The 23,564-nt window shown below is 36.0% G+C and overlaps 1 protein-coding gene across 2 annotated transcripts in view; it reads right to left on the reverse strand.

Moving 5' to 3' along the window:
- Positions 1 to 23,564, reverse strand: part of EIF2AK2 (eukaryotic translation initiation factor 2 alpha kinase 2) — a 32,357-nt gene that overhangs the window by 2,050 nt on the left and 6,743 nt on the right. Inside the window, exons 2-14 of one of the 2 annotated variants that reach the window (XM_006910389.3) lie at positions 23,349 to 23,483; positions 22,856 to 22,976; positions 21,038 to 21,180; positions 19,113 to 19,239; positions 18,750 to 18,826; positions 18,488 to 18,584; positions 17,081 to 17,115; positions 15,824 to 15,892; positions 14,169 to 14,291; positions 11,112 to 11,225; positions 9,503 to 9,689; positions 6,248 to 6,376; positions 1,130 to 1,231 (exon numbers count right to left, since the gene is read on the reverse strand). In XM_006910389.3, the coding sequence (XP_006910451.1) occupies positions 1,130 to 1,231; positions 6,248 to 6,376; positions 9,503 to 9,689; positions 11,112 to 11,225; positions 14,169 to 14,291; positions 15,824 to 15,892; positions 17,081 to 17,115; positions 18,488 to 18,584; positions 18,750 to 18,826; positions 19,113 to 19,239; positions 21,038 to 21,180; positions 22,856 to 22,976; positions 23,349 to 23,467 (1,443 nt within the window). In that variant the 5' untranslated portion in view covers positions 23,468 to 23,483. Of the gene's footprint in view, positions 1 to 1,129; positions 1,232 to 6,247; positions 6,377 to 9,502; positions 9,690 to 11,111; positions 11,226 to 14,168; positions 14,292 to 15,823; positions 15,893 to 17,080; positions 17,116 to 18,487; positions 18,585 to 18,749; positions 18,827 to 19,112; positions 19,240 to 21,037; positions 21,181 to 22,855; positions 22,977 to 23,348; positions 23,484 to 23,564 lie in introns of those variants that run through there. The other variant, NM_001290168.1, reaches the window with a different exon arrangement.

A 23,564-nucleotide genomic window follows, 5' to 3' on the forward strand; every position in this document is an offset into this window, starting at 1 on the left:
AACCATCTCTAACATCATGACATGTTGAAGTGTTAAGAGTATCATATGCATTATTTACCTTCATCCATTTTGGAACCCTATACAATAGGTATTATTTATTACCCCTATTTTACAGAGGAGAAGGCTGCTGATGCCAGGTGAGTCCCCTTTCCTGAGCTTTAGACTAGGACATCCAGTCTAGGATATGCCTGATGCCTCTACTAGCTCCCCATTGCCTTCACAAGAAAGTTCACATTCTTGCCTTAATTTAGCCCCAACATGTCTTTTCAACCCCATCAACCACCACTTCCTTGTAACTAATATACTCCAATAAAAATATCAGACACTGCCTGATATCCCCAAACACACTCTGCACATTCCTATCTCCATGCTGGAAGTAGCTTCTTTCTAATTTAGACCAATTCTGCAGAGCCCAGCTTCAATACTTCCATGAAACCTAAATTCCTACAACTGGAAAGCTCTCCCTCCTAACAGCTTCCATAAGACTTCATGCTTTCTCCCAAAACATTTACAGCATTCTCTTACAGTGCCTTCTCTCCTAAAATATAAGCTCCTTGAGAAATGAGAAGGCTTATTCATTTTTAAAATCCTTGTAGCACACTTAGCACAGCATCTTATGCCAAGCAGACAATCAAAATTTTACTGGCTGACACAAATAGAAAGAAACAGCTATGGTTTTATGAAATGCACACACCTCCCTCCAAAACCCCAAAGTTTTTGGTTTTTAACAAAAAGTGGTTTTTGTTTGTTTATTTGTTTTTCAATTATAGTTGACATTCAATATTTAGTCTCAATGTGACTTCTTTATATCTTTAGTTATAGAAGTTCTGTTCAGCTAGTCTTCCGGTGGTCCCAAGGTGGTTATTCTATAATTTAGTTGTAATTTTGATGTAGTCAAGGGAAATGAGCAGAGCGTTTGCCTACTCTGCCATTATGACTGGATCTCCTAACAAAAAGTTTTGGTTGCCCAAACTCGAAAGAGATAAAAAGAGATAAAAATCCATATTTGCAGGCAACACTAATACGTTCAAGCCCATTCTCACATGAGAGCAATAACTGTCTGCAGCAGCAGTTTGAAGATGACAGCCAATAATTTTTATCGTTTAATTCTTTCTGTGAGATTATTTACCTTACATGTTTCCAAAAGAGTGCGGGATATGTAAAGAAGCTCTGCAAGAATTAGCCCTAAAGGATAGATGTCCACTTCATTTCCATATTCTGTTGAAGAAAGCTAAAGAGACCAAAATATATTTACATTTGTTATTCACGTTATATAAACATCCGTGCTTTCTGAAGCCAAAACCATTATTTCACCAAAATATATTATATGACAGTATATGTTTGTTAGCAAGATCTGTAGAGTCTAACTGCCCAAGTTCAAATCTCTGTCACTAAATAGCTGCATCACCTGTGTAAATTTATCATCAACATAGGAATTATCTTATCTATAAAATGGGGATAACAATCATTTCAACCGCAGTTTGTTGGGATAAATGACATGGCGCAGGTGAAGCAGTTAAGATAGTTCCCAGTAAGTGACTTGCCTGCAAATGTTCATAGAAGATTTAGTCATAATATTCCATAACTGGAAGCAATCCAAATGTCAATCATGAGGAGAATGGATAAACAAATTATGGTATACAGGCACACCTCGTTTTATTGCACTTCACTTTATTGCATTTTTAAAATTTAGATCAGAAATCCATTCAGAAATACTTTACTGTGATGTGTGGTAGTGGATGATACTGTTTTCCCAATGGCTAACAAATTTCAATTTATTTAGAAAATGTTGTCTTCTGGTTTCTTTTCTTTTATCTAACCTATTATTGCCTCATCAATTATTAGAATATTACATAAACTTAGTTGAGATTGCAATGGAAGGGTTTGAGATGGTTGATTCCAATTTTGAAGTCCTACTCTAGGTAAAATGCTATCAAACAGTATCACATGGCACAGAAAAATCATTCATAAAAGGAAGAGTCAATCAATGTGGCAAACTTCACTGCTGTCTTACTTTAAGAAATTGCCACAGCCACCCCAATCTTCAACAACCCTGATCAGTCAGCAGCAATCAACATCAAGGCAAAATCCTCCACATCGAGATAAGACCCTCTACTAGCAAAAAGATTACAACTTGCAGAAGGCTCAATGATGGTTAGCAATAAAGTATTCTTTAATTAAGGTAATACAATTTTTTTAGATATAATGCTATTGCATATTTGATAGGCTATGGTGTAGTGTAAACATAACCTTTTTACGCACTGGGAAACCAAAAAATTCATGTGACTTGCTTTATTGTAATGATTGGAACTGAACCTACGATACCTCCGAGGTATGCCTGTATTCATACTATGAAATAGTACTCAGCAATAAAAGGAAATAATCTGCTGGTACAAGCAACAACTAGAGATTCTCCAACAGACATTACTTTCAGTGAAATAATCAAATAAAAAATAGAATATACACTGTATGGACCTATTCACAGGAAAAACTAATCTATGGTATAGAAACCAGACCACTGGTTGGCTCTGGGCAGTGAGGAGGAGGGACTGACTGGAAAGGGAGCTGAGAAAATTTTCTTGGGTGAGGAAAATGTTCTACATCGTCACAAGCTTGTGGGCTTCACGGGTATATGCTTTGGTCAAAAGTGAAAAATGTACATTTAAGATCTGTGCATTTTATGATATATAAACTACTTCTCAATAAAATGGTTTCAAATTAAAAATCACAAAGAAAACAAAAAGCACAATGATGAATGATTTAAAAAAATATTCTAAGAGTGACAATATAGGATGCAGAAGATATTTAATAAAAGTGAGTGTTAAAAGGGAGCCAATTAGCCTCTTATTGTCTTCTTTCACGCTCCACAAAAATCTTAAATTGCTTTTTAATGCCAATGGTTCCCCTTAAAAAGAAATGTTCTCTTTCTTCATTCTAGACTCTTGAACCATCAGATAACTCAGCATATTTATTCTTGGATGACAAAACAATAGAGGTATTTTGAAAGATATATTATCAATTAAAAAAATCAACTTTAAAGGGCATTTATAAGTCAAAAAGAAAGATAGGATGAACAACCGCAAAAGATAAAAATAGACAATAAGCAATCAACCAAAAAACCCCAAAACTATTAATGAGCCTATATATAAGCCAAACATTCATGAATCAATAGCTGTACAACCATGCTCATAGAAACATTAATTGACAACAGCCAAAAGGAAGAAGCAAGCCAAATATTCATTCGTGGATGGATAAACAAACTGTGGTCCATCCACACAAGAGAATACTATTCAGCCTTAAAAAGGAAGGAAATTCACATATGTGCTACAACATGCATGAATCTTGAAGACATTATGCTGATATAAATAAGCCAGTCACAAAAAGACAAATACTGTATGATCTCACTTATGAGGTACTTAGAGCAGTGAGATTCATAGAGACAGAAAGTAGAATGGTGGTTGCCAGGGGCTGGAGAGAGAAGGGAATGAGATGCTGTTCAATGGGTCTAGAGTTTCCGTTTTTCAAGATGAAGAGGTCTGTGATAGATAGTGATGGCAGCACAACAAAATGAATGTGCTTAATGCCATTGAATTGCACACTTAAAAATGGTGAAGATGATCAATTTTATGTTATGTGTATTTGACCGCAATTAAATATAAATGTATTTTAAAACTTAATAGCCTCACTAATAACTAATGGGATACAAGGAGTCCTATTTTAACGGCAAAACACCATACATGTTCAGAGAAAAGTTTTAAAATACAAGCAACATTCATAAAGAAAAAAATATTTTAAAACTTCATTGAAGAATACAAAAGTGACTTGGAGGTAGGTTGTATTATTGTTCTCAATTGTGCACTGGCCTCCCAGTGAGAGCATAATACTTCCCTACTCTCTTGGCTTTGAGCTGGGCCATGCACTTTGCTCTGGGAAATGATGTTTAGTGATATATGCCAGCGGTTCCCAACCTTTTTGGCATCAGAGACCTATGCTCCTATGAGAATCTAATGCCTGATGATCTGAGGTGGAGCTGAGGCAGTGAGAGGCTGCAAATACAGATGAAGCTTCTCTTACTTGCTCACCGCTCACCTCCTGCTGTGCGCCTCGGTTCCTCACAGGCTACAGACTAGTGCCAGATCACTGCTTGGAGGGTTAGGGAACCCTGATATATGAGCAAAATCTTAAAAGCCATCACAAGGTTCTGACATTACTTTCTACAGTGAGGAAAGCAATACTCAGTTATGGGTCTTCCTTCAGCCTGCGTTAAGGAATGAAGGTGACACATGGGGAAAAACTGCAGCCAAACTACAGCAGACACATCATGTGAGCAAGAAATAAACCTCTGGTGTTATGTGAGCCACCAGGAAATCAGGGCTCATTTCTTACCAGGGCATAGCCTGGCAAAAGCTGACTGATGGATGATTGGAATAAGTGGCAGAAATATATCAGTTTCCTGAAGAAGTCTCAAATATATAAAGATGTCAATGTTCCTCAATTAAATCCTTAAATTTAATGCAACTGCTATCGGAACCTCAATACCAGTTATGAAACACGACAAGCTGATTCTATAGTTTATTTGGAAGAGTGAATATGAACACTAAGAATGTTTTATAATTGAAGAATAATGTGGGAGGTCCTGCTGTCAGATTCTAAAACCTATTTTATAATGCTGTAATTATTAAAACTGTATGATATTAAAGAGAAAAAAATAAATCAACTGGACAGAATAGAGTCTAGAAAAAGACCCACAAATATGTGGGAATTTCATATATCATGAAACAGCATTTTTATTATATCAAAATATATACAACAGAACATTTACCGTTTTGACCATTTTTATTTGTACAATTCAGTGGCATTAAGTACCTTCACAATGTTGTGTAACCATCACCACTATCTATTTCTAGAAGTTTTTCATCATCCCAAACAGAAACTGTACCCATTAAAACTGTAACTTCCCTCCTGTAGGCCCTGGTAACTTCTGTTTTACTTTTTGCCTCTATGAACTTTCCTTAAAATAATATTTTAAATCATGAACTATTTAATACGTGGTGATGGGGTAACTGCATATCTAACTGGAGAAAATGAAGTTATACCCCTTCCTCATATGTATACAAAAATTAATTCAAGTTAATTAAAGTATTAGCAAAACATAAAATATTTTTATAATCTTGTGGTAGGAAAAACCTCCAAAATTAGAAAATGAGAAATCCAACAGTAATAAAGAAAATATTGATAAATGTGACACTTAAGAGTTTTCCTATCACATTATAAACAAAGAAATAGTATCAAGGAGAAAATTTTTATACTATAGTAAACACATACAGCATCAATATTTAAAATACATAAAGATTCCTTATAAATAAATTACAAAAGATAACCTGATTAAGAAAAATGAGAAAGAGATATAAATAGAAAATTCGAGGAAAAATGTAAGGAAACACATGTAAAGATACCCTATCTTACTAAAAATCTGGAAAATGCACACTGAAAAAGGAAGATACTCCTCATTCATCATATTGGCCAAGACTGTAGCATGACAGTAAGTATCCTAGTCTAATTTAGACTGCGAGGGAGGAAGCAGTATTCTCAGACACTTTGGTAAGAGAGCATAGTAGAATCACTTTTTTTGGATGACAATTTCACAGTATTTATCGGGTTTGAAATGCATTTGTCATTCTATTCAATAATTTCACTTCAAGAAACCTATCATAGATTATCATGGAAATATTTATTCTCAGACTCAAAGATAAGGAGAAAGACATATAACATGTCTGTAAATGTGAAAAGTTGGAAACAACCTAATAAATACCCATCAATAAGGAAACAGTTAAATTATAGTACAGCTATACTTCAGCATACAATACAGTTATTAAAAACAATCTGTCAGATCTATTTGTACTGATATAGAAAGATTAAGTACAAACACTTAAGTCAAAAAAAAGTTAAATGAAAAAAATCAAGTCACATAAGAACACTACAGTATCCTAGTAAAATGTGTGTATGTATATTTTCATGTAAAAACATCTGTAAATATATATTTGTGATTGTATATTTTTAAAACTCTCAGAAAATAATCTAAAAGGATAAACAACAAACTCCAGTGAAAAGAGTAAAAGTAAAAAGGAAAGTTAAGGGAAATTTTCCATTTTTATTCTATTTTCTGCAAACTTAATTTTATAAGAGGTATTTATTATTTTTATAATTTAAAAAAAATGAAAAAAGTAAGAAAGGAAAGGGACCTCACCTGTTCTGGGCTCATGTATCGTGGAGTTCCCCTGTTATTCGTCCGTTTTTCATCATTTTTCAGGAATGTTACAAGTCCAAAGTCTCCAATCTTTATTTTTTTTGTATCTACTAAAAATATGTTACTTGGCTACAGAAAAAGAAAAAACAATATTTAATTTACAAGTACCAATCTGACATACTGGGCCACATATCCAAATCCTATTCAGCAATGGTTAGTTTTACATTTACTTATAAGGCATTTGCCTTCACACAGGCAGCCCAAAACAGAAAATTTAATATCACAGGTCTTTAAAATGCCAGCTGAGGGAATAAGGACTTTAAATATAAGGACTTTAAATAAAGTGGAAGATGGATTCACTCTGTATAGTCCAAAGTGATAAATCCAGGACTAGAGGGTGGAAATGACCAGAAGATTTCCTTTAGTATAACCTAATATACTAATAGTGTTTTTCAAAGAATGGTAGTTAGGAGTTCTCTATCCCAGGAAGTACTCCAGACAGGGCTGGACATCTACTTGGTAGACATGTTGCAAATATGAGTCCAGGATTTGATGGAGATTGAAATAGATGCCTTTAAAAGCCCTTCTAATTTTGAGATTCTCAGAATGGGTCTCTTCACAATAATGCTACAGGATATCTTGTGCAGAATTTCTCATGAGGGCTTCCTCCATGTCAATTTCTCTGGCAACTTCTTCAAAAACATACCCTCTCTATCCTTGAAGATGTATCAAGTTAACTAGAAGCTGCTAACTAGCACTGAAATATTTTTTCCATGTAATTCTTTAAGCAGATGGGGAAAAAAAGGAAGAACAGAATGAAGAGTGTTCATCCTATTTCACAAATTTATAGAAGGTATTGACCAATATTCTAAAGATGATAAAAACAGGACAGTTATTGATGAGGAAATTAATACTTTGCCATTCTTGAAAAAGGCTAGACTTTTAATACAAAGTGGGCTGGCTATACATTCACATACAGACCCTCACTTATGAGAGGGCCTTAGCAAAGGAATTGAGAGGAAAGAGACCATCAGCCCAGGAAGGTCTGAAAGAAGATCTTCTAAGAAGCCAGCCTGAAAAAATCCATGTGAAATTTAGATTCAAACGACTCACAGTGAAATTGGAACCTAACACCCATAATGAAAATGGAAAGCTGTAGATGTATATGGGCTGGGCGTGAAGAGAAAATGCACTAATGCTATATTCAAGTTACAAAGGAACATGTTGGGTTTGCAAGCACAACTGCTAGTCCCACACAAAGCTATAACCCAGCTCTGAGAAAAAGGAGGTTACATTTACAATGCTATCAAAATATGTAAGCTGGAGAGGACTGTCTAGTAAAAATATCAAATTGCTTGTTTATTGTTCATTAAAAAGAAAAAAACAATAATGCCCATTTTGTCTAATTAGTTACAATATGATTAAGCAAAACATTGGCTAGTAGAGCATAAAAAAGGGTGCAAACTTTATTTGGAAATACAGGAAAAAGGGCTGATGCTCAAGCCAAGGATGACAAAAGAACTTGGACCTAGGGGGACTGAACCTTCAAAGACTATAAGCCCTCACTCCAGAAACTTCTATGTCCTCTCCCCAGTGCCTTTGGTTTAGTTCTTATGATCCCGACAGAAAGCGGTAAGCACTGGTAGATTTTATATAGTAGGGGTTCTGTTGGGTAAAAACCATTCTCTAACAAAGCCATCTACTGGTATTTTGCGAAGCATCACCAAAAAAAGTGCACGCCTTTGCATCTTCTCTCAGATGCAAGAAAGCAGCCGTGGTAGCAGTGAAGCTAGGAAAGCTGTAGAAGAGAGAAGGCTCAGCAGTATTAAAGCCTGACCTTTGAGTAACTGCAGACATAGAGCAAACTTTCTCTGCAAACAGACACAAGAACAGATCACTCTGCAACATGGGGCATAGGCAGTGTGGTAGGAGAAGGGAGACTCCAGTTGGCACCACTCAGAATTGCACTAATTCATCCAGAGGAGGGTGTGGGAGTTAATACCCAAACTTCTTTATTTACTTGCAATTTAATATATAAGTAGATAATTGTGCTTACTTTCTTATTTAAGTCTATGTATAATTTATTCCAGTGTGGAGGTACAGCCATTCTACATGTATGTTTTTGAACAGAGTCCTTATAATATTCCAATTTCAGAGAATACCTTCAGATATTATTAAAGAGGGATCTTGGAACCAGGTGGACTCCAACATGAAGGCATCAGATATTCAGCCCCTGGGCAGATCGAGGATGCAACATCTTTTAAGGGCCACTTATTTCAATAAAGACCCAACAAAGAACTATATATGTAAATGCTTATTTTTCTCAAGGAACTTCTTGCTTCATTCCTTGTTCCTGGTTGTTTTAGATAGGTGGGATAAGCAGATAGTCAAGATCCATATAAACAGGGTACTTCTGCTCGATCTAGAATGATTAGGAAAGGCTACATAAAGGAACTGGGACCAGACAGGACAGGCATAAGAGTGTTCCATACAAGAACATGAGCAAAGGTTCAGTGACAGAATTCAGCACGGCTAGTTTGTGATGAGAGTAGGCAAATCAAAGGGAATAGAGTATGGAGGAGAGACCGAATAGCTATTCCGTCTCTTTTCTTTCATTTTGATGAGAAGGAAAAATGGTTATTTAGACTACTTAGGACTCTAGGAAGAGAGAAGAAAACGAAAATACAAAAGTATGTTCCAAGGTTTGAATTACTACAATTTTCCAATCATGGGGTAGAGATGTCTAACCAAATGCCAAGAAAATTCTAGACTCTGGGCCTAGTAGCTGCAACTGCCCTCAAGAGTAATGACTGAAAGAGTAGGAAAACCCATGTTCCCAAAGCCATAGTCACCAGAGTCCCTTCTGCCTTTCGGACAAGCCTGAATGGCAGCAGAAGCAGAGACAGGGCAGCTAGTTGACTGTGCCAGCCACAATAATTATGTGCACTGAAATGTTCAGTGTATGAAAGTTATTACTGTGTACAACTGGAGCATAGCTATCAGCAAGATAGAACCAGAAGTGAATGAGCTCCTTCCTGCAGAGCTCGCTGTCTCCATCAGTTTACTAGCCCTGAGATCTTCTAAGCGGTCCTATGGAATGGTATGTGAGGCAAGTTCTACATCCACTCTAACTTTAGGGAAGCAGAGATATAATTTCAACCAATTCTGTCAACCAACTCTAAAAGTTGAGAAGACGGATTCTAAAATTACTAAATTACATTTATCAATTCCTAAGGAAGCACGTTTTCCACTTACCTTAAGATCTCTATGAATTAACCCTTTTGAATGTATAAAATTCACTCCTTTTGCTATTTGCTCAAATAATTCCAAAGACAAATGTTTGTCCGTTTTCTGGTCTCTTCTCTTGTTAATCCATTGTTCCAATGTCCCTTCCTCACAGAATTCCATTTGGATGAAAAGGCACTTAGTGCATGATTCGAATCTAAAATTCACAGACAAGTAGCAATGAAAACAAACTTATAAAACGTACATTTTGAAAAAATTTTACCTTCTCTTCTTAAGAGCAAAACATGTCTCAAAACAGAAATCTAAATATAATAAATTTGAATAAAAATGTAATAAGCCATCTTTTATTTAAATCATAAGTTCTCAGATATCCACAGCTTCATTTTTTAGCTAATTAATGATAGATAAGCCTGTCCGTCCTTTAATGCTGAAGATCCTTTCTCGCCTTTGCTAATAGATAGGAATGAAAACATTAATACAATGGAATTGCAGGAAACCAAATATCATTATTTCATAACTAATTTCGAAACATTTTAATTCACCATCAATCTACTGAGCATCTATTTTGTGAAAGGCACAGAAAAGGCACCTAGAGATAAGAAAATGAGTTAGACACTATCCCTGCTGTCATGGGGATGATAGCATAACAGGAGAGAGGTAAAGGAAAAACAAACCTAAAACCATGGTACAAGGATACGTGCTCTAAGAGAAGCGGCAGCAAATTGCTATGATATTTAACTGGGAAGACTGATTTTGCTAATCTGGTTTGTTTGTTTTTTTAAACTAAGTTGGCCTCAATATTAATTTACATTCATTGAACATAAGCTGGCTCTAAAATAAAAAGAGGCAGCCGAGAATTTTCTGAAAGCTAAAGAAGTCCTGTGCGCTGATGGTAAAGAACTCCTGAAACTGATGATAAGGTTCTCAGTTACATGGGTGGAGACAGGGCTGGAGTCAGGGGATGATGGATGACAGGCCTACTGTGGCCTCAGGATTGCAGCGAGAGGACAGTTCCCAAGAAATGCTAGGTGATCTTCAAAATGAGACACCAGCTCTTTAGAATTCTCTAGTCCTTTGGCAGTAGCTTACCTGAGACAAAACACGAGGGATACAAGGTCGGGTGCCCCAACACACCTCATGCTCTTAAAATTATTTTCACTGCCCACCACCCCATCATAAATGATGTAGTTGCATTTGAAAGAGACCCCTAGACTGCATCCCACCAATTGGGGGCCTGAGAGAGGGAGAGAAGTGTGCTGAAAGCTGAGGAGGGAATCTCCAGTTGCGGTATCTCCAGTATGTTCAAACTTCCTTTGCAAGACTGCATTTACAGCCCACACTGAAGTGGGGGCGTATGGGCAAGGCTATACATTAAACAACAGAGTCAGGAAAGCTAAACCTGACATTTTGAAAACAGCTAAGCACAAGAAAAGAGGAGAGGCACAAGGATTATTCATTGTCTCCTTAACTGCAGAACAGAATCATAACAGTGTCTCAAACAGTGTTTATGGTTATGATCATTAAATGTATTAATTAATGGCCTTATCCAGTGGCCCACGTATAGTCAATGACAATTTCCTCCATCCTATTATGCCTATGAGAATTTCTTTTTAGTTACCTTCCATTATCGCTGTCCTCAGAAGCATAATCAATTCCATCCCAACAATTATAGTAGCGAACAATATTTGGATGAGAAAGCGCTGCCAAAGCTTTTACTTCACGCACTACCTTCCTAGTTAAAGGAAAACAGGGAATATAAAGGGTGAGTATACATCCCTGATAACAATAGCAAAATACCTCAAGTAACAGGAGACAACTATCTACATATACACTCCTTTATTAAACAATCGCCATGGTTCCCATACTCTGAGTTTTAGAATGAAAGCCAGGAGCCCTGAAAAGGAAAAAGTGAACATACAGAAAAAAGCATAGCTGTTTCCACTCTCAGCATAAAAGAAAAAGCAATGACTTAAATCATCCCAAACATAAGTCATTTGTAGTAGTCTTTGAAATGCCAATGAGACTATTTTTGGTACCCAATTTATACATTATGCTTTGTTTAGACTTGTGTTAATGTCACTTTGGATTTTATAAACAAACCCCATTCAGGCAACAAGGGTAGGTAACCCAGGCAGCATAAAGAACCTAGTTCAGAATTTTCAATGTGTGGCAAAAATACACAAAGGATAGGCTCTATGCCGAAAAACAGAGACTTGGCTGTACATTGTGGGAGTTTTACAAGGATGTGTGGCCAAGAGCTAAGACAAAATTCTATGCTAAATGGAGTAAACAAATTTGAGATTTCAAGGATGAGAAAGGATAAGCAAACATTGTATGATTTCAGTTTTTAATGTGAAAAATTCTTTATATGACATAAAATTTGTAAAAATTAAAAAAAAAACAAAAAACAATCCTCATACATTGATTATCCTAACACATTCTGTTACTATTTTGGGTTATTTCTTATCGTCTTTCTTTGTATATATTTTAATATATTTATAACTATAGTATATAATTTTTATCCTATTTTTTCACATTATCTTTACAATTTTCCTTGCTGTTTTACAACCTGCATAACCATCATGTAAAACTTTTCAATGTAAGTTTTCAAAAGTATAAAAACTAGAGCAAATAATGTAATGAACCCCTACGTAGCCATTACCCAGATGAAACAGTTAACTCCTGACCAATCTTGTTTCATCTATACTCTTACCCACTTTCTCATCTTCCCCTGGATTATTCTGAAGCAACTTCCAGCATTATATTATTTCATGTGTAAATGTGTACAGCATATAACCCTCATTTTTAATGACTGCAAAATAACCATTGATCAGGGAGAAAACAAAACATACTTTCTCATTTCTTAACTGCTAGACATTTGTTTTTTCTAACTTTTTTCTCATTTCTTAACTGCTAGACATTTGTTTTTTCTAACTTTTCACATTTGTTTTTTCTAACTTTTTTCTCATTTCTTAACTGCTAGACATTTGTTTTTTCTAACTTTTCACTGTTATAAATGACACTGTGATATATATTTGCATATATATATACATATATATACAAATATATATATATTTGTATAGTTTTTTTCTGTAATTTGGCTTATATCCTTAGGCTAGGTTTCCAGACAGGAAATCCATGGGTCGAAACATATAAACATTTTCATAACTCTAAATTAATATTTCCTAGTATATTTTAACTGTGCTGTACCAATTTACAAAGCTACTAAAAGTGTCCCATAATACTGCACCCTGATCACCATTAAGTATTCCATTAAAAAAGTTGCTATCGAATAGAAAAAACAATATATGACTCCTGTTAAGCAAAGCAGTAAAAAAGAAAAAAGCTTTGTTTTGATGCCAAGAAGGTATGAAGGCATTTCAACTGCAAGGCATTGTCCACAGGACAGATTGTCTCATTAAAATGAAGAGTACTTAGGACTCCATGCCTGCTTCTCCTTTGCTCATGTCCTTTTCCTTAGCCCATACCTTTTTGCATCTCCTTCTCTAGTCCTTGAAGGATCAGTATGTCCAAGTTACACATAGTAACAACTGCCAGGAAACAACAAACAAGACTGGTAAACTAATGAACATGTGATTTAAGACTTCCTTCTTATGTGTATTCCTGAATAAGTTCTATTTTCCAGTAAGGGTGGGCTGGGGGGAGGGTGCAGATAATATATAAAACAAATATGACAAGCAATAAGTTACAGTGGGGACAGGGTGGATTGGCATTCCAGAGAATGAGTTCTAAATCTCCACCTTTTTAACATAGTACATAGTGTCCAAAGGTGGTCATAATCAATCCCTTCCTCCCCATACACACACCCACTCCTCGGATTAACAGATGGAGTGTATTTGCCCTTCCCTTGAATCTGAGCTGGCTTTAGTGACTTTGTTTAACCAATATAATGTGGAACTTCCAAGACTAGGTCAAAAGTAGCCTTTGCTGCTAGCCCCCCTTGGGACAATTTGCTCTGGGGACAATCCTTCTTAGGAATCAGCCACTAAGCTGTAAGAAGCCAGGGCTACACAAAGAGGCCACATAAAGACATTCTGGTTAACAGTCCCAGCTGAACTTCCAGTCCACAGCCAGCATCATCTGCTAGCCATGTGAGAGAACCATCTTAGATGTCCAACCTCATCAAGGCTTCAGAAGACTCCTGATTGCAAATGCATGACAAACCCCAAGTGAGAATGGCCCAGATGAACACAACCAACTCACGAGGCCATGACTGATAATAATAACCTGTTGTTTTCAAGCCATTTTGGGGATGGTATATTATGCAATAATAGATCACCAGAACAATTCCCAACTATCTTTACCTTTGAAAAATCAGTTTACATCTTTGGATCTCAGTCTCCTCATCTGTAATATAAGGAGATGAGACTAGAAAATCTCAAAGGTCACCTTAAGCTAAATGAGTCTATAACTTCAGTTTTCATCAAGACAGCTTTAAAAGAATGGTCAACGGTATATCCATTTTCTATTGAAATAACTGTGGTAAAGTGAAATCATTTCAGAGTAAGCCAAGTGTCTGATGGTAGAATAACATTTTTAAGGAGGACCGTAAAAAAAGTAAATAATACACTAATGAGGAAGAGCGATACATAAAAAATAGTGCAGGCTCAACATACCTTCTCATTAAAAAAAAAATAAAACAGTTACTACTTACTCGTTATCATATTTAACACGTTTAATAACATAAGTCACCCCATCAATTCTGTGTTTTGCTTTGAACACTTGGCCATATCCACCTGAGCCAATTGATGTTATCTCTAGAAAATTCTCGAGAAACCTTAAAAAGAAAAATGCCACTGTTATTCTAAGGTCCAATGCTAGCTGGCCCCCACCCCTTCCACTTTCCCTTAATGTCACTGGTAAAATGGACATGGACTGTATAACAAACAAGATCTTCCCCCCTTCTGAGTAAGAAAGGCCCATTTCACAGAAACTCTTGAATCACAAAGGGTAGTTCCTCACCCTCCTCCTCCCAACATAACAGATCACCCTTGGGAGGCACAGTCAACTCCTGGCTGTACAATAGCCATGACAAAGAGTCTTACTACAAGTACAAAACTTTAGAAAGAAGCACCATATTGTGTTCTACAGCTACCACCAAGCTGTTATGAGAAATGAGCAGGCGCTCTGAACCTGTCTAGGCTTGTGACTACCTGGTTTTCTTCTCTCCCTCAGACTCCACCTTCCATCACAAAGCCCTGCCGATTCTACTTCTAAAACGAATTGCTGGTATCCACCCACTTTTCCCATCCCTGACATCGTCACACCAGTCCCAGCTTCCATCAGGTTCTTGCGGGACCTTGCTAACCAGACACTCCACTTCGTCTCTAACTCCACTTCAATCCATGATCCGCACAGCAACCAGTAGGAGAAAAACTTGGTCTGATTATGTCTCTTTACTGCCTAATTGCCAAATAGCCTAGCTTTGCATTCAGCAAAAACCAGAAAGCCCTTAAATGGCTTACAAGGGCCCATGTGATTTGGCCCCTGCCTCCCTCTCCTAGCACCGTGCCCTTGTTTGCTGCACTCCATGCACACAACCTTCTCTCTGCTCCCTGAACACTCCCATTACCTGTCGCATCTTCGCCTTCCAAATGCTCTTCGTTTGCAGAGCCCCAGGGTCCCCCACTTCCCTGTACTGCCTCATCTTTCAGGCCTCTGACCACAGTTTGTAATTACAGACTTTGTCATGTAATTATCTCCACAAAAGTCTATGAATGCAGGAGCTGTCCTATTTGCTCATACTATAGATCCAATGCCCAGTGCAGTGCCAGCTATATATTGGGTACTTATTCAATATCTATTGGTTCTGTACTGTGTTTTTTAAAACTTATATTCAATGTCCCCGTTGCAAATAGCCCGTCTTCGTTTTAGATACTTTATTTAAACCCAAACGCATGATCTAACATAAAAGCAATCCTTTTTCAAAGGGAAATCTGATATGAAGCTGGAAAATGCAAAACAGACTCAAGTGGATCTATTCTGATGCCTTCGGAAGTACTCTTTTTGGGAAGAAAAAATTACTGATTTATAAGAATATTTGCTTTCATTATTAAAACTTCCACAGATGTCACAGAAATCTATGTAAGCATCACCTAGATCTACATTACCACATTCTATGTAGATTTGTATAAACTTTACTTTTCCAAGTGACAATGATCCTTTGTGGGCCTAATTGTGCTAAAACAACTAAACTGTTCAAGTAGAAATATAATGTAACCTGTCTGATGTACAACAGTCCCTTATGAAACTTTTGGCAAATTCGCAAACACATCTTTGAGCAAATTCCGTTTCACGGTTCCCTCTTACCTGTGGTCCATAGTGTACTCATTTCTTGCTGCTCCAACCAAGTTAAAATTAGGTGCCAAATTTCTAAAACTTAAGAGAAGAATGTAAAGCTCAAATAAAACTGAAATCAAATATAACTTGTTTAGACTGGATTTTATGCTATGTACCAGGCATTTTATATTTTAAGTCAACTATTAAAACAAGAATAGCAAGTGTTAATCTTTTTCTTTATAAAAATGATGTGCTTAGGGTTCCCTTCTGTTCTCTAATAATTTTTCATTCCTTTCCATTTTTTGTTTTTGTTTTTTTTTTGTTTTTTGGGTTTTTTTGCCTTAATACATTCATTTCCTTTTCTCGCTCTAGAACCTCAGGACATCTATCTCCTTGTACTCTTGTCCTGGTCTTTCTTCCTTTGTGCTTTATTCTTTACAGGTGGTAAGCCACCTGCAATTAAAAGTTCAAACACCACCTAAAACTAGTTGCTATCTTCCCTCTAAGCCCTCAAATTTCAACTTCCTTATCACTACCAGTGCCATGATTATTATCTGTATCCCATCCATAAAAAACAATCTTCAAATCCTTTCTCCTTTGCTTCTTCATCCAGTTACCGTAACTCTATTCCCTCAAGTCGTATCTACTCTTCCTTTGCAGTCTGTCCCACAAATTCTCCTCATCCCTCCTCTCTGCCACTATAATCACAGCTGATGACCTGATCATCTCACATGCAGACCTCTCTTGTCTCCACCCAAACACCCACATCAAGAATCATCTTTCCTCAACACGTTGTCTACTGTTCAGAATATGCTCATAGCTCAAAATGGTCCCTGCTGCCATCTCACTTTCATTGCTGACTATATTTACATTCTTGCTTTTCACTTCAATGGAAGAAACCAATTCACCATAATTTACATAATGTTTGACCTTCTTTCTTCTTACCCAGGTTATTATTACACCATTTCTACCCTACCTGTTTATCTTCTCTTGGAAACATCTCTCCAAGTCCATTTCCTTAACCAATTATTGTAGCAACACTCCCATAGGCCTTTACGTCTACAGTGTAGTATGTTCATACTTCCAAATATTTCTCTATATTTTTAAAACTATTCATTTGAAGATTTCAAGCTTTTTGTAGTCCTTAACCATGCTTTCTACTTTTGAAACTCCATCCAAATGAGGGTGTACAATACTTGACAAATACAGAAGACTTAATAAAGAAGGCAGACAAAGTCTGAAAGATAACTTCATTTCAAAATACATTCAATGCATAATGATACTCACATTTTCGTCTTCCCAAGACTTCTTCTAACACTGCTCTGTAACAAAAGAGAATGGAAAAAGAATTTCGGATGATTAAATCAATCATATTGTTTTTTTCTTGTTATTCTTCCCTCTGTACTTTTAGCTGGTTCTTTGACCACATTTCTTTGTCCATAAGATTAATGGCCTCATCAATTTTTGTATTCTCATCAAGCATTGCTTCTCAGTTTACCTGGTTATGTCAATGTTCTCATCTCTTATAGCAATTGAAAAGATATGGCAGGAAGGACAAAAAAGACAATTATAGGGCATGTTCTGCAGAAGTACTGATTTTCCAGGTACAGAATATGGCTTCCCTGGGTGATCCTCTGGCCAGCAGATCTCAACACGGTGTGCATCCCAATTATTCACAGTGCTAGTAAGACACATATGGAGCCCAAGGGTCTAGTTTAAAATAATGTCTCTTGGGTTTCTGATCAGATCACCAGTTAAAAACGGCAAAGCAGATATATTCACTTTTAGCACAAATTAATAATTTAATTTTAATTTTTAGCAAAAAATTAATTTCACATAGCTATTCTTCATTCATATTCACTTTTATTCTGATTGTGTGTGTGTGTGTATTTACCAATTTAAATATGTTGATACAGAGTGGGAAATATCAGACTCAGATTTCTTGAGCTCATATCACCTGTCAGCCTCTGTAGTGCATGGTAACTAAGCTACGGATTAATTTAGCCATTCTGCTAATGAGCAATATTCTTTTCTAATTTTTTCCTATTATAAATAGTGTTGCAAAGAATATTCTTATACATGTTTTTCTGTACACACATGCGAATGTTTCTCTAGGAGACAGTCCCAGTAATGGAACTCCTTGGCAGTACTGATTGACATTTCCACCAGGAGAGTATAATAGCTATAGCTGTGCCAACACTGAGTATCACCAGACTCAAATTTTGCCAATCTGATGGGTTTAAACCAGTATCTAACTATTGTTCTGATTTGCATTTTCCTGTTTGCTATGAGTTAAATCATCTTTTCATATGTTTCTTGCTCTACAAAAATTATCTGATTCTTAAGTTTAGTTTTAATTGTAAATTTAGTTCTGACTTTCTAAAAACAGAAGCAGAGCTATATTAGTCAACCTTTTAAGTACTGTCCAATTGGTAGAAGATCAGATCACAGAAATACATGAAAATTTGAAGGTTAGCAGGGAGAGAAAGATGGGAGTGAAAAGTGGGAGAATTCTGCATGCGAGAGATGGGGGTAAACAATAAAAGGAGAGAGTCAAGGGCCGCCAAATTATTATTTAGTAAGAGCCCATGAAATAAAAACTCGAAAAATTATGGTGGGTATAGAAGGTCATTTTTAAATGAGGAAGCACAAAGGAAAATAAGAGTAACTGGGAAGCCGAGATGAATACTATACCACAGAAGGTGAAGACAAATTGCTAAAACTGTCGCTGTTATCATTTCTTTCTGAGCCATTTGCTAAAAAGCCATTTTCACATGGTGACTCAGAATCACTAAAAGAAAAGAGGATAACTATTAGTTTATGAAGTCTGACCATTTTTTATTGATCAGTAATTTCTCTAAATTCTCTTTAAACTTTAAACAATTTCATAGAAAACTTGCTCTTTCAGGAAGCGATTTGAATTTCTTAAATATCACAGTTGTTTGTATATACTTACCACATGTTTGTCATTGAAGAGTTACTTCCATAGTCACTGGACGCAGCAGAGGGAGAACCAAGAGAAGCTAAGTCATCCTTTGGAAAGAAAGAAAGCCTCTCAGGTGGTTTAAGTACAACTAAATAACTTCTTCATAGTGGCTCAGTCTCTATGTACTACCTACCACATTTATTTCCCCACATTTGCCAAATTCACAGCCATAAACAAACATGAGATTAATACATGCCTCACTGGTGAGACACAGAATCCAGGAATCCTTTTGCTATGTGAATGGCTGTTTTAAAATCATGTGAACACAGTCAATTCTCAAATCAACTTCAGAGAGGATTTTAAAATACAAAAAAATCCAAAAGCAGTGCATACCACTGAGGTTTTTGCTGATAGTATCTGTTCATATGCGAGTTTAGCAGCCAGTTGTTTTGCCTTCTGCTTAGTAGAACCCACAGCAACGTTGTATTTTTTCTGTCCAATTATGCATGTATAATAAAATCTAGGAGAAATGATGGAGAGTATTTACCTAAATACCAAAAAGTAGTAAGTCTATGACTTTAAAAAACTATATATCGACAAAGTCTTTAAGTAACATTAATTTAATAGGTAGATTTATATTTCATATCTTGTATAATTTAAATTTTTGATAAGCTGGCTGACCAATTTTGTCAGAATAACCAGCACTGGCTGACATCTCAGCTTGCATTTTTCAGGCAACTTCTAATTCCTTGTTGCTTCATTCAAAGATCTGGCTTAAAGGCATTAAGTGGTGATTTTTAAAAATTCCCCAAAGGTCAAAAGATATGAAGGTAGAGATAGAAAAGAGATAATCCGGTGAATTTTTCAGAGATGCTTAAATGGGAAAGAAAAATTCAGTAAAGAAAGTAAGGTTTCTACAGGAGAAATAATGAACTGACAGTGTTTTGTAGGGAACAGGTGAAGCATGGATTTTCCTTATGAAACTGTAAATTCTCTAACTTCAGAATTCTCTGTCCCCTGCTTCTGTGTACAAAATCCTAAGAAAATCCACACAATACAAAACCCCCACGCTCAAGTCCACACCCTCCTCATAACAAATGCAAGAACATTTGCAGTTAAGCAAGGATACTTGGACAATTATATAAGAACTATCTTAAAGGTGGCAAAGCAATGGACAAAGTATCATGGAGTTACTATATATTGCTACAAAATTATTCCAGTATTTTGGAATATTTGCCATAGAGGGAAACACAACCAACCAGGCTGTCTTCTCCTCCAGGGCCTAAATGGAGAATTAGGGAGCTGAGCTGAGTGACTTCCATCATTCCTATAGCTTCTCTTTTTCCCAAGCACATTTTAATACTTCTCTCTTTTAGGAATCTAATGTGAGAGCACTAAATTCACAAGAACCAAACAGGTGAACTATGGGAAAATAAAACAGCCTCTTCATTTATTGAGACTGACCCACAGAATTCACTTTTGACTATTTCGTTCCAAGGAATACTATCACATTTTTTCTCTTCCAGTTCTGGCCTAAAAGCCACCAGAATAAAGTCAAATGTAAATAGCTCAGTCAATTCAGAGGACAGTATTCTAAAGGGGTTGTTTGGACTATTTACACTTAAATTTTTTTCTTCTCCCTCATTTAACTTGTTGGTTGTAGAGAGAAATAATCTCTCTCACGCTCATTTGTTTTCTGTTTTTCTCAGTCCAATCCATTCTTTATCCTCACTTCCAAATCTTACCTCACTGATATTCTCAGTTACTCTGACACTCCTGTGTGTCCCCTGCATTAGATTCCTCAAATCCTGATCTCTTCACAGTCTAGGGTGAAAACCTATTCATTCTAACACATGGTATTTGTCTGAAGAGTGACATCATTTAATCAAATTTGAAAGGCAAACACCTGGACAGACAGCTCTATAATCTCACAACGGTGGAAACAGAGTCATTCTACATGTGTGGCAGAGCCATCCTTACACAGCCACTCCCACTGTGACCTCAGGAGTGGGAAGATCTCTGCATCCCTCAAGTAGGGCACCTCATAGGTTTCCTGCAAATTAAACCATCCAGCTATACTTCAGAAACAAAGAATTACCCAGATTTCATTAATTATGGTATACGGATTCCAAGTTTTCAACAATGAAGCATTTTAATATTTTAATTACGAAGATTGCCAATTGCTTATAAGTCATATAAAACCTTCCATGCAGAATGGACAAAAAAGACAAATATTTCCAGACAATTAGACATGAAAATAAGCCCATTCTATTACTTAGATACAATGATACAAAACGAAAAGCTGAACTACATCTCACCTTCCGGGTTCACCTGCACCTAATCCCAACTGATAATTTACAGGTAGTTTTGCCTTCTGGGCAATCCTATTAACAAGGCCAATGTAATTCCCAATGGATAAATCTGAAGTATCTGTTGTCGACAGTGATAAAGAACTAACTTCCTACAAAGAAAAAAAATTTGTTTAATGTAAATGACAACAAAGATTTAACTCTTATTTTTCTGATAAAATTACTAAATGAGTCATTTGAAAGACAACTTAGATTTTATGTCTTTCCCTGTTATATTATTTTGAATCAACACATAAGTATATACCTTCCTCTACCAGAAAAAATTCACAAGAATAAATTCTAGCAATAGGAAAGGAATCATTCATTTTCCTTTTACAGTTTCATAAGGAAAAACAAAACAGTTGATTTTCTGTTTTTCTATACAAAATACTATATAAAACTTTCTAACTTGCTACTGTACCCTTTGTAAGTTTCAAAAAAAAAAGTAAGATAATGAATATTGAACTAAAGCTATATCCTAGATGACAGTTTAATGGGAAAGATGAATATAATCATATCATTCCTTCCATTGTTATCTGCACCTTCTTTTATTCTTAATCTGACAAAATCCTGTCTAAAGTTTTTCAACTTTATTAATCTTGTTGAACAAATAACTGGGTTTTATTGATCTACTTTATTATTTCTTTATTTTCTTCTACATTAATTTCTGCCCTTGTTATTAATTTCTTTCTAGTGTTCTAACTTCTTGACTTGGTTTTCTAGCTAATTAACAATGTATGAGTTTGTGATTTTCCCTGATTACTTTTTCAGTTGTGGTTAGAAGGGTAACATCTTCAAGTAAGATTTTTCAGGAAAGTATCTTAAAAGCTAAATTTTTCCAAAAGTTTCAATATCTAAGAATAATCATCTTTTGTCCCACATGTAAATCACTTATCTCATTTTACAGCCACTGTTCCCCTATCTCCTGGTTTTTAATGTTGCTGTGGCCAGCATGATACTTTTTCATTTATTTTTAATTTTAAGAGTTTATTTGAGCAAAAATCAATTCAAATCCAGTGGCGTCTAATCTAGCAAATAGAAAGGAGCTCTGAGTTGCTGTAGAAAAATGAAAGACTTACAGGAAGGAGAGAGTGGGAACAAGTAAATTATACTAACAAAAAGCCCCTTTTTTTCATTTTTACATTTTATATAATTTCTTCTGCCTAGATGCTCGAGGATTCTTTCTTCATCACTGGAACTTAGTACTTTCACAATAACTGAAGTTGCTCTTGGTGGTTCCGCATTTTTCTGTTATCTGTTGAGTTGTTTTCATCTTCAGCCAGGTCTTTATTTACTTCAGAAACATTTTCTACTGAAATCTCTTCAGATAGCTTTTTCTGTACTAGTTACTCTGTTCTCATCGTCAGGAATACCAATTACATGCATGTCTGTTCTCTATCATCTGCCCTCCATATACATCATTCTCCTCACAAATCACCTTCATCTCTTTGCCCTTTTCCACTGTATTCCCTCAATAAGAGAGAAGAACTATTGTCAGCACGTCGGCTCATTTATCACTGTTTCCTTTCAATGTTTCTTCAACTTTAGAATATATCACTGCCATCAGCAATCTAAGGTATTTTCCAATTTGTCCACTATTTCCTAGGCATACCTCTCATTCAGGGTTCTGCAGAAATAGAGACAGGAAAATAGTTTGAACTAAACTTCTGAGTATAAAGGAACTTGCAAATGGCTTTATTCTGTACATGGATATTTTCTCATAGAGTAAAATATAAAATATATTTGTGAGTCCTCTTTCAGTACGGAGTAAAAATGGCAATTACTTACCTCTTTTTCTTCATTAAGTATTTCGACAGCTAATTTGGCTGCAGCATTTTTTGCTCCCTTCTTTGATTTACCTTCAGCTTCTGGAAATTCTCTCTCACCTATTACAACTTGAAAGGTAAACCTGATTACAAAGAAAATATTCACAAAATATTATTAAACTCATGCATTATCTAGGGACAAGTATTTCCATCACCACTGCCTCTTATGACTGCCTTTCAAGGTTTTAACCTATGTTCAATACAGAATTTAAGCAGTCACCTCCAAACAGCTTAACAACATATCATCTTGAAGCATAGAAAGGCTTATACCTTCTTTTTTCTCTAGAGTCCTCTGAAGTTAATATTTTATGCCAAGAGGACTCTCACAGAACTCTGTGGCAACTTCACTCTCAAGCTGAAGTATTGACTTCAAAATTGTGCCAGAGTTGCCATTGTCCTAGTTTATAAACTAGTTTATTTTACAGGGGTATACCCTTTTTTAAACAGCATCTTACCTTAAGTCATGTGGAGGTCCTCTCTTAGACAGTTCACGATACTCAATTTCTACATTGTTCTTCTGACGGTATTTATTAAGTTCTTCTAAGAAGAAACCTGATGAAAGATCGTCAGCCATTTCTTTCTCCAGTAATCTACAACAGAAGTGATGTTTGAAAGAAGCAACACACACAGAACATATTTAATCTGATTTTCCCAACCCAGTTTAGGAGACA

The sequence above is a fragment of the Pteropus alecto genome, unplaced genomic scaffold (assembly GCF_000325575.1).
Source record: "Pteropus alecto unplaced genomic scaffold, ASM32557v1 scaffold61, whole genome shotgun sequence".
NCBI classification, from domain to species: Eukaryota; Metazoa; Chordata; class Mammalia; order Chiroptera; family Pteropodidae; genus Pteropus; species Pteropus alecto.